The sequence below is a fragment of the Sceloporus undulatus genome, chromosome 2, assembly GCF_019175285.1.
Source record: "Sceloporus undulatus isolate JIND9_A2432 ecotype Alabama chromosome 2, SceUnd_v1.1, whole genome shotgun sequence".
Taxonomy (NCBI): Eukaryota; Metazoa; Chordata; class Lepidosauria; order Squamata; family Phrynosomatidae; genus Sceloporus; species Sceloporus undulatus.
In genome coordinates this window covers 285,340,922-285,353,409 of record NC_056523.1, presented here as the reverse complement: position 1 = coordinate 285,353,409, position 12,488 = coordinate 285,340,922, and the positions used below count along the sequence as shown (strand labels likewise).

The 12,488-nt window shown below is 39.4% G+C and overlaps 1 protein-coding gene across 4 annotated transcripts in view; it reads right to left on the bottom strand.

Annotated features, from left to right (window-relative positions):
• Nucleotides 1-5,001: 5,001 nt before the first annotated feature.
• The window catches only part of HAPLN1 (hyaluronan and proteoglycan link protein 1), a 70,950-nt gene continuing 63,463 nt past the window's right edge, over nucleotides 5,002-12,488 (bottom strand). For all 4 annotated transcript variants that reach the window (XM_042449744.1, XM_042449743.1, XM_042449746.1 and 1 more), the window contains exon 5: nucleotides 5,002-11,381. In XM_042449744.1, coding sequence (XP_042305678.1) covers nucleotides 11,092-11,381 — 290 coding nt within the window. In that variant the 3' untranslated portion in view covers nucleotides 5,002-11,091. The remainder of the gene's footprint in view (nucleotides 11,382-12,488) is intronic.

Here is a 12,488-nt window from a genome sequence, read left to right as displayed (position 1 = left end):
ATCCAGTTTGACACCACTTTAACTGCCATGGCTGAATACTATGGGATTCTGGGAACTATAGTTTGCTGTGGCACCAGAATTCTCACACAGAGAAGGCCAAATGCTTCACAAAACTAGAATCCCCAGAATTCAATAGTTTTGAGCCATGGCATTTAAAGTGATATCAACTTGGTTTAATTCTGCATTACAGATGTTGCCTTGATGACAGCCTTAGTTATTTGGTAAAGGAACAAATTAGTAACTAGGGCCCGTTACAGACGGGCCTAAAAGTGCGTGCTCCGCGCGTGCTAGGGTTAGAAAGGGGTGTCCTTTCCGGACGCCCCCAATACTAGGACGCGCGGAGCATGCACAAAATGGCGGCAGCCGTTCCACACGGCCGCTGCCATTACAGTACTAAGTCACGACCGCGACACCTCTAAACGGGGCGGCATGGTTGTGACGTAGTGGGGCCGTGCGAGGGCGCCTAGTGCACCCTTTCCGCGGCCCCAGAAGGAGCTCCGTTTCGGAGCTCCTTCCAGGTTTGCGTCGCTGGGCGCAGCCTTTAGATGGCCCCTTTCTCCTCCTCCCCGCTGCTGCGGGGTGTCCTTGGAGCTTGAAGCCCCAAGAACACCCCTTTCCAGGCCTCAGGGAAGCAGCCTTTTGCCTCTTCCCCGCGGCCTGGAAAGCGGCGGATCGGGGCCTCAGCGGCTGCCACTCTGACTGCTGAGGCCCCGATCCGGCGGGGAAAGGGGCGGGTGCAGGCCGCCGCTTTTCGGTGGTCTGTAACACGCCCAAAGGAACTAATAAGGAACTATTTGTAACCAGTTCCAAGCTCTGTCATTTCCTTGTGTTATCTTCTGTTACAATGTTGCAATTCGAGGCCTTCTTCTTTGAGGCAGAAAACACACCTATCCTATGACCTAAAAATATATGCATTTTTAATGCTAGGAAAATTCAGCAAGAGAGTCTGTGCTTCATTAATAATGGAGAAAGTCTTGTCACTGATTTTGTGTGCCTGGGCCATGTGTCAACATCAATTGCCTGACTTGTCAGGTTTGTGTACAAAATCTTATTTTATTTTATTGATGCTTTCTTTAATAGTGCCTATCTGCTAACCTTATTCTTTGTTAAGGCCATTTATAAGATTCCTACAAAATCCCTTTAAGAGGTAGCTAACCTTGCTTTTCAATAGATGCTTTTTTGTTTTGGTTTACATCTCAACACTGGACCTCAAGGTTGGGTTCTACATCACTGAATGTCAAAGTGCATTGCTATGCTCATTGCTTGTAAATGCTATATGCAGTGCTTGTAATTTTACCAGGGATACTGAAGTAAATAAAAGCCCTTACACATGTGCAAGATCCATCTATGAAGTGAAGATCATCTTCAGAAGTCCTGGCATTTACTTCATTCAGATCAGTAGTGCTAAGTGTACACAGCTCAGTGTTGGATTGTGTGATAATGGAGTTTCTGGGCAACTCAGCTCTCTAACAGGAAGTTACACACATATTTAAGGGACACTCAACTCAGTCCAAAGGATGGCCCCAAAAAGGTTCACAATGAACATGATGGATAAGAATAACTGCAGAGAACTGAACTTGATCACAGTAAGGATGAAGGAATTATTCTGCTGCACACATTCTGCAAAGAGAAGAGCAGAAAATGTGCTCATATTTTTTCTCTAGTAGCTGCTGTTTTCTTGGTGTCAAAGAAGGGTGGGGGAAGGAACAAATAAAGAAAACTTGACCAAGGCTGGTTGACTGTTGCCGTTTGAGCAGATGATCAGTTAGGCACATCTTTCACAACCTTAATGTAGGTCATTTGGGGCTAGTTTGTTTTCTGCATTTGCACAATGCCCTTGACAAAAATGGGATGTGATATTTTGTTACAGAATATTGTTCCATGCCATGATTGCTTAGTTTTGTGTTGAATGCTGTATAAACAAATCCAATAACAAATACTCAGGAGCAAATGTTTGGCCCACATGACCTTTTCCAAAGTAATTTACCTTTAACAACTGTCAACTGATATATATTTTTATTACCAGAATGCTGTGAAGCATCCCAATAAATGGATAGACAATTAAATTAATAGAAAGCCTCAGTCAGTATGCCTCAATCAGTTGAAATGCCAATGGCTTAAGACTACCTGTGGCATTTTGTTGATCTTGTTGCTGTTACTGTGTTTCAACTCTAAATTCAACACAAATTATGTAGCTGGGGGAAATGAATATTGCATTAATAAATGCAGGCTTGCAAAATAAAATACATGACTTTATTTAGATATTATCACACAGTTGCAATAAAAGTATTGCTCAAAGTGGTTTAACATGGGAAGTCTGTCATTTGCAAGAGTTAATCAAATTCATCAGTGATCTGTCCTGGCTCCTTCTGGAATAGAACCGGGGATGATAGCTTGCCATATACTTCCATCTACTATCTTTTTTGGTAAATAAGGGCTGCATCCACACTGCAAAAATAATCGAGGTTGACACCATCTTAACTGCCATGGCTCAATGTTATGGAATTCTGGGAATTATAGTTTCATGAGATATTTAGCTTTCTTGGTCAGCATGCTCTGGTGCCACAACAAACTACAAATCCCAGAATTCCACAGCATTGAGCCATACCAGTTAAAGTGGTATCGAACTGCATTATTTCTGCAGTGCAGATGCAGCCAGGATTTTCCCAGACTAGGATTTTACTGTGACAATGCCCTGCCCTATTCACATTAATTTCTGGTGTGGCTGTGTGTGTTTCAATGTGTGTTGAGATTACATCACTCAACATTCATAACCTTTATGTGTTTTCCCACTTTCCCATCTCACTCCTCTCACTACAGAAAAACTGAAAAAGAGATTTTTAAAAAACCCATAAGGATATATGATAAAGCTCCATAATTTCCTCTGAATGGGAGCATTGAAAGCTGTCCATCTGGAAGCAACTTCTTTCAGTGCTGTGAACTAGACATCTCATATATTTTCACAGATCTAGGACAGGGACAGGAAAAGTATGGCTTGTGGGCTACAAACTGCCCTTAAATCCAACTTTTTGTGACACCAAAAGCTCCACCACAATTCCCCCACATTTGAGGGTGTAATTCCTGCTGAAAAATTAAAACTCAGGAGAAGTCAGGAAAACATGCTCCCATACTCACAACCCCCAATCTCTATTTTTCTTAGCCACAAAACTAGGGAGAAAAGTGCCTGAAAGCAATATTGCATTATTTCTGGTCATTATTTTGGCTGACATTTGCAGGGTGGATAAAAGGTGCAGCCATGGCAGGAGAGAGTAAATTGGCTCCTGCTCCCCGTGAAATTGCCTCTGCCCAGTTTAGGAGATGTGGATAGACTGCCTTCCACCAGCAACTTTATAATTCTTTACTTTGCTTTTCTTGAATCCAGGACACTGGCCAATATTGAGATGCAGACTTCAGGGTTAGCTACACACCAAAGAATGCCAGGAGGAGGTTAGGAAAAAGAGGAAACATCTGCATTGCAGTGGAGGTCAGAAAATGGTGCCAGCCTCCAACACTATTCAGAGCACTTAAATGCTTACATCCTGTTCTGTGTGTAATAACTAGCATTATATCAAGGGCTCAAAACCTGGTGTGTATTAGAGTCTCTCACACAATTCACTTAGCCAGCCATCCTTTTTGTTCTTGTAACAACACAGAAGCAAAGAAGAGGAAGAACTTAGAATACAGTTGCCCTCAATATCCACAGATTTTTTTTTTATCCACAGATTCAAGCATTCATGACTTAAAAATATTTTTAACTTACATATAAATTCCAAAAAGCAAACTTTGATTTTGTCATTTTATTTAAGGGATCCCATTTTACTATACCATTGTATATAATAGGATTTGAGCATCCACAGATTTTGGTATCCACAGGATGTCCTGGAACCAAACCCCAGTGGATACCAAGGGCCCATTGTATATCCAGAATCCAGTTGGTTAACCCCAGTTAGAATACATCCATTGAATGAATTGCTGAATAGTGAGCCAACACTTTGATAAATCTAACTTACTGTCTGGATCTGTCCTGACCAGAACAAACAATAGGGTTTAGGCTGATATTGACCTGAAGTCTAGTGAATTATTTCCAACTAGAGTAGACCCACTGAATGAAATATTGAATGGTGAGTCAACACATAAGTCAGTTCTATATGGATCTTCTTCAGTTGGGTTAAACAATACAATTCAGGACATTGATGCTGGCTATTTGTTTTTCTTATAAATTCAAATTAAGGGCAACCATGACACAGATAAAGATTGCATTCCCATTTTAAAGAAAATATTGTTTGCCCATAAAGAAAGAGGTTCTCTGTTTTGAAAAGATCGACATGATTTAATTGTTGCCATTCAAGGACATTAAAATTTAGATACATTGTGAAATACAAGAAAAATGACACAGTGCATTAATCCATTCTTATTATATGGTAATCATTTCTTTCTTTCCCGGAACAGTAACATTGACATAAACCAGTTCTTAAGCATTCCCTTCGGACACCGTCCAAGCACCATTTCCTCACAAAAGAATGCTCTGTAAGTCCCAGTTACATTGTAAAGCTTATGCATTATCATTCATATTAATAACTGTATAAAATAAATATTGTTTTTCTTACTTTGTGTTCATTTTCTTTCCAATGACACTTTTTAATTATTGTTCTCACCCAACTACTTAAGTTGCTTGTTGCAAACTTATATATCAATACTATTGCATCTCTAAGGATACTCATACTTCAGTTAGAATATTTATGAGAAAACAAATCTTCTCTTAAATAATGAGATATTTCCATGGCACAGAAATCACAGTAGTGGTGTTAGTTGGATGGGCTGTAAAGTTGGAAACCACTAATTAAGGATCAAAAGACACTGCAGAAATAATCCAGTTTAAGACCACTTTAACTGCCCTAGCTCAATGCTAGGGAATTCAGGGAACTGTAGTTTTGTGAGACATTTAGCCTTCTCTGTCCAAAAGCTCTAGTGCCACAACAAACTACAGTTCCCAGAATACCCTAGCACTGAGCCAGGGCACTTAAAGCAGTCTCAAACCGGATTATTTCTGTGGTGTGTTTTGGTCCTAACTGTATCTAAAACAGGGGTAGAAGCTGCAGTCTTCCAGCTGTTGTTGGATGGCAAGTCCCAGCAGTCTTAGCCAGCACAGCTTGTGGTAACAGATGCTAGGCATGTCAGTCCAATAATATCTGGACAGATGCAGTTCCCTGTGTTTAATATAAAAGGCAGAACTCAAACAAAATGGACTACATTATTATGCAGTTATTTGTTTCAATGAATACTTGATACTGTAGTCCCTTTACCACAGAAAACCTGAAGACTTGATCTGCAGATTTATCTGATGATGCAATATTGATTTGGCCTAGATGTTCCCCTCTAAGTCCTGTCTCTGTGGCATGGTCAGGAAAGTGCCACTTGGTGAAAATATGCCATGTTCAGTTATGGCTATATATTGGAATAGCCCTGAGTGTCTGTCTAGAGGTTGGTTGGCTTTAGAATTTTGCACTTTTTGCGATAGTGACAGGTTAACAATGGCTGGACAGATCTTACATGCTGCAGACCTTGGCCAAACTCAAAATTCCAAAGAAAGTCAATGTTAGTATTTTTCTAAATGTTTTGTATCTCATCAGTGGAATAATTAGTTTAGGTCGGATAATGCTACACTATAAAATAAATAATATTCTTATGAGAGAAGCTAATCAAAGTTATACATATTATGTTTTCCCCCAGTCTAGTTAAATGTAAAAATTCCACATGGGACTAGATGATTTAGAATTTAGATAGAAGATCATTATTTAGATGCCACCCTACATCAGAAATACCCGGGGGGGGGTAGTGCTACCATAGGATCCCTTTATGACAATGCTGGCCTTATGGGGGCAGCTGCAGACATGACAAGACACTGAAAAATGTAATCTTCTTCAAATTAGTACAATCTAAGCAATTTGCATTGTATGTTAAGTGTCCAGCATCTGAGTATATATTCAAACAGCAGCAGCAGAAAGCTGGCTGTTTTTTCTGCCAGAGGGTTGCTCTTATCAGAGTGTCCAATTTGATTCCTATTCTGTAAACTTGGGGAAAAGAAAAGCCTCAGGCAAGCCGAGATGGAAGATAACTCAGTGTGTAAAAGCTCTGAATGAACCTGTATCTCCATTCATCTTTTAGATAAAAGATTTCACTTCCCTGGCGATTGTTTTACTGAAGCTTGTTAAAGTGTCTAACGAGGCCTATTGCTCAGATTTACAGAGCACCTGGTTCGTGTACCTACCATTTGAACTCAAAACAATATTGACAAACATGCACATATAATCTCATCAAGGTAAAATGAAAAAGAAGGAATACAGTGCAGTACAGGTGCTGGATACTTTGTCATGCCCTGAATATTTACATGGATATCCAGGATGGACAACCTCCAACAGTCATAAGGCCTCATTGCTCTTCCCTGGAACCACCAGGAGCTGTATCCTTCCACTGCTGTCACTACACTGCTTTAGTAGCAGTGCAGTAACAACTCTTATATTTTAAAACAAGACATGCAGTGAGCATGCACATTGTTTTAAAGCTGAATTTAGATTCCTGGAGAAAATGTCAGCTTAAAAATAAGGGCTGAGATCCCACATCATGGGCTGTGATGCATACATTTTGCAATGACAGAGATACTTTGCTGACATGATATGCACCCATGCTTCAGAATTACAGAGCACTATGCTAGAAATCCTGTTGTGCAAGGGATTCTGACCATGCAATGGGGTACCAGGAAAGGTGGAGCCATTTTTCTGGCAATTTCCATGACTTTCCGCTGCTCTTCATTCTGGATTCCCAGTGCCCTGTAGTTCATTGTCCTTTTGCATAAGGCAGCCTTGCTGTGTAAAAGCAGCCACTCCTGCAAAGTGCCTTACTGTTGTGTATAGTAAATGCTGTGCAACAACCATGATGCTTTCTCTACTTGTGCAGTGATCTCAAAAGCACAGCTATGAAAACTCTCCCCTTCTGAGACTATGACTGTTGCACATTGCTGCTATTCTAAACTGTGCCACCCTAAGTTGCTTTGTGATATCACACCTTCCCAAATGGATGCCACATACCTTGTTTTACAGTCAAGTCAGTTAACAGTCTCTGAAATTTCAATTTAAATCAAGCATGCAAAGAACACACACACATTGTTTTTCAGTCAAACCTGGCTTCCATGAGTCCAGGAGTTTAAGCTCAAGATGTGCACTCCCCACAGACCTTGTTCTAAAGTAAAATCATTTTTTTCTTTTTGCTGTGTAATCAAAATTTGACAGCAGTGGGAACTATGAGGAGGAGACAGTGTGTATCCTCTGGACCACATGAGGCCCATTCTTCTTGTAATCCTATATCCAATGTTCGATTCAGTGGGAATTATTCTGAGAGTTACATTGCACAATATAGCCAGATGACAGCATGCAGGTCAGCTTCTCTTTCTTTTCAATGTAAAAGTAAGTACTGGTTCTGACCTGGACTGGGACCACCACACACACATGGGGAGAATTAAACCTTTTCCTTCAGCTGCTTTCTCTCTCTGAATCCCTGCTTCCACAATGTGGGGCTGGAAAAAAAAAAAAGGAAGAAAACCTCCTTTGGAGGTTAAACATTCTCTTTCTTTGGTGTTTGGGTCCATGATTACTGGAAAATAAAAAGGAAAGATATTCATCTTCATGCTACATATTTAATACTTTATCTTTAGCCTTGAGGACTCTGAGTAGACTTATAGAGGATTGTACTGTTCCAGTATAATTATATGTATTTATACTGTGAGACTGAGCAATACTGAGTTCAATGAGACTGAATCCCAGGTAAATGCATATAGAACTGGACACAAAGGGTCATAAAGCTGATGCATTTCCACTAACAAAAACAAAACAAAACAACAAAACAACAATAATAGTTTCTGCCAAATTATTACTGGACCTGCAGAAGATCCCTCCCACAAATAAACAAATGATCTGAATGGGAAAAAATGTGTGTCAAAAGTCCTTATAGTGCCTTTCCATGACATGGACTAGATAATTCAGAATCCCAAAATCTAGGATAGCATTTGAACAGGATATTTCAATCAGTAATATAAGTATGATGCAAACACACCTTGAAACTGCTGCTCTTAAGGAAGTATATGTACCTTTTTCCTTCCCATGACCATCATCTTATAACCGTATACATGCTTAATGTTTCAAGCTGTTGCAAGGATTTGGTATTAATCATTTGTTTGAAATCAGAATATATATATTCTAATGCCTAATAAAATACTTTCACAGCACAACACGTTTCTAATCTACTCATCATTACCTATCCTAGTTAACAGGTATTTGGGTAAGCACCAACTTTCATGAAAAAGGTTAATTTAGCTATTCATCTGTAAAAACTAAAGCTATTATCTTCATACATTTATGGAAATATATCAGGTCTGACATTGCAGAATATCATGCTGTCCCATTTAAATGTGGCACTATTGGCAAATGGAAATGTTGGTCTTCTTAACAATTTGAAGTCACCAAGGAAGGTGCCAGGCTACCAATGAACACTACTAGTACATGCCCACTAAGTAGAATAGAATAGAAAGGAATCCAAAATCACATCAAGGTTCATGTTTTTAACTGTATCTTAATCAATGCAAATTCCTGCATTAATTATTTATTTTGTCTTTCCTCGTTCTCTCTCTTTATTCATAAATCACTTAAAATAACATTCTAATTGGCATGTATGCCTAACAATATCAATATTCTATGACTTCTGTTAATGGAGTTAGGGAAAAAACACTTCTGTGCCAGTGTATTTGTATCCTCTGGTGCCTTCCGGTGAAAGCAACCATGGTCACAATCAGTTAACTGCATTCTTTCCAGTTATTCCAAGGTCATGTTATATGAACATTAAGATCCATGCTCCCAAAAGAAGTATAAACCTGTTGTAATTACTGAAAACTGGTTTAAGTCACATTTATTGTTGTTATCTGCATTCCAACTCATGGTGAACCATCTCCAAGACTTCCTCTCCTCCACTGCTCTGCTTAGGTCCTGCAAGTTCATCCTCATGACCTCTAGACCTTACTCTAGAGCAAGTTAGTTAGAAAAAGAATCCAATTCTATAGCCAATTATTTGAGAGCAAGTCTCCCCTAAACTCAGTGTGACACACTTCTGAATAGTTGTTGAGAACATTTCACTGTGTCCCACTGAAATCAACAGGACTTGAATTAACTGTGTGGTGTTTAATTAGCCGCCTTCCCCAATAGAATGCTTCCTCATAATGTCATAGCACTGCACAATCCATAACAATCTGCTCTGAGGATGATATGGAGGGGGGGGGGGGAAGAATTACAGGGTGTAAGAGGAGAAAGTCCTGTTGCACAAGCAGAAGCTCATCATGATGAACTTCATGCAATAATCCAATAGATTCAATAAGCACTTAGTCACAACTATTTTTGTGGCATTGAAGTCCAAGGCTTCCAATAGCTTCATCCATTGTGCAATATATGCTGCTTTATAAAAAATTTCCATCAGGAATATGTTGGACCAGATAACTTTTCTTGTAAAGAACTGTACATAGTTGGATATCACAGTTGACAAACCGGCCACAGTTGACAAACTAACAAACTCCCAAATCCCAAAGACTGGAAAAGTTCAATTTTTGAACTACAACCCCCGGAATCTCCTTGTCTCCATGTCTGCTGGCCATGCCAGTTGAGGGATCCTAAGAACTCTAGTCCAAAAATATAACTCTGCAGAACCCTAATAGTAATATTTCAAGAAATCAAGACTAAGATGTTGGTACAGTTGATCTTATGCTTTCTGATGCTTATAGTGATTGCTAATAGGCATGAGGACGTCAACATGGGCAAAAATCTCCTTGACTTGCAAGGGCAACCTTATTCACTTCTGTGGAGGCACAACTCCATAGGCACAAAAAGTGGCTGTCTCCACTAAAATGAATGGTAACACTCACAGAAGTGGGTGAGTGAAAACTGGAGTTTACAGGTAGCACTAGATCTGGGGCTACTGAATACACAGACATTTGCCCTAACACATTTTTTCTCCCCTCTTTTAATCATAAGGTGGCTATTATGTTTCAAGATTCATCAAATGCTTATCTTCCACATGAATAACTAAGAAAGAAATATTAAATATTTAAATGTTTCATTTATAAAGACAATAATATTTTAAAAGCTATCATGAAATCAAGCTGCTATATTTAATACATTTGTGTGTGTGATTCTGTCCAGCAGTTCATTTATATATAACTGCCCTGAGTAGATGCTAAATGCTGCTTAGCAAAATGGCCTTTAGGAATACCTTCATAAAGCTACTCAAAGTAATACAATAATTTCAGGTATATTTACTTTGTGTTAAAAACTAGAAGAAATTAGGGTCCACTCTTTAATTATTCATACACACATTTCTACTGCATACATAATAAAACCAGGAATGATACTGAGAAGACTTAACTGTGCTTGTTGGAATGTTATGGGATTACTGAGCAGATCTTTGCTGAAAGGCATGATTTTTAACAGTGAAAAAATTCTCATGTTGTAGACTATAAAAGACTATTGGTTTAAATTGTGTTCACATCTTTGTTTTTAACTGCTCACAAAACCACATAGAATGGCAGTTAAAAAGAGATCATCATAGTTAGGACCTAGAGATCTCAGTCATTATTCTCTGGTCCATTCTAACATGGTGCAAATATGTAAACGTATTCCCTTGAAAAAGGTTTTTGCTTTGAGTAGCCTTACATTCCTTAACTTAGTCCTAGCAATCATCAAGCTATTGCATGCCCCATTCATGGACAAAAAATAAAATAAAAAATGTTTTCTCAGAATGATGTAGCTTAATACGTACACTTCAAGCACATCTTTACCTAGAGCTTCCTTTAAATTATATTAATTTAAAATATCTATTGGATGATTTTTCTGTTTTTTAAAAATAACCAAAACAAATTAATGGGTTGGTTTTATGAAATTGACTCTACAGTAAGTAAAAAAGATTTATCACAGTTTTGGTAACTTGCATGAGTTCATACTGAAACAAACCCCTTCACATGTTCTTGATGAATTGGACATCGTTGTGCTCTAGGTACATTCACTGGTATGATCTGAAGCAGTAGACACCATAGAGCTTGTGCTTTTTATCTGGAAAGCCCACAAAGCGCACTGCTGCTTCAGTAGGACTGCAGCGTTTTCTTGGCCTGGAGATCGGGTACCGGACACTGCCATCAGCCAGCCAGCCAGCATCACAGCGATCATATCCTAGGAGTTTCCAGGCTGCAAACATTTGGCCTACTTTAGCAATCTGTGCACCGTCTTTGAGGCAGGCTTGCACTGCTTCATCGTAGGTCAGTTTGGTTGGGTGAATTAGGTAGTAAAAACGGCCTAAAACAGGAAGAGAAAAATGGGCATGAAAAGGTGGCTAAGGCAAAACTAAAATGCATCACCCCTTGATTTATTAAAGGAATCATAGCTGTACAATTTTTAAACTAAATGTTCAGCTATCTCTCTTTTTTAATTAATATAGTCTTGTCAGCTTCTGTTAACTCTCTCTGTATAACCATTTTGACTCAGATATTCCCTAAAATCAGAGATGTCATAAAAAGCTACATTGTTTCTGTAAAAGCTAATATGAATTATGACTCATAATAACAGAATCATAGTTGGAAGAGACTGCAAGGGCCATCCAGTCCAACCCCCTGCCATGCAGGAAATCTAAATCAAAGCATCCCTGACAAATGGCCATCCAGCCTCTGTTTAAAGACCTCCAAGGAGGGAGATTCCACTACATTCCGAGGGAGTATGTTCCACTGTCAAACAGCCCTTACTGTCAGGATGTTCCTCCTAATGTTGAAGTGGGATCTCTTTTCCTGTAGCTATGTGGGGGTTGTATTTAAATAAAAACCACAAGTCTCTATTCATATGAAGTGATGGGACAGTGTACAGAGATCAAGAACAATTGTAATATGCCATGCAAATATTAACTGCTGTTAATTAAGTATTGCTGTTTTATCTGATTTACTGTACACCCCCTTGGTACTGTACATCCCCTTGTGAAATAGTGGTTTAAAGTAGTCCAAATAAATAAATATTATACGCACAAATTGCACAAACCAGTTTTTCCTCTCCTTTTGCCACTCCATGCTGTGTTTGCTCAGTAACTTCAATGATCTAAATGTTACTATACATATCCTCATTTCAAACCTTGCTGGAGCCTGTGCTATCCTGCCCCTGGTGCTCATCTGAGTCAGTCCCTGGGTTGATGCAGGGTCCAGTGGGTGTTCACACAACCATCCCTGCTCCTACCCAGGACCCACAGCTGCTCCTTACCTTCCCAGGGCACCTGGATGCACCATGTGGCCATGTGCTCTGTTTCTGCATCAGGTGGATTGACTGGGGGGATTCTCAGATGGATCACCCATCTGAGGAGGTGAAAGGTAAGGAGCAAAACTCTATTTTACTACATTGTAAAGGCTCGTTATGAGCCCAATC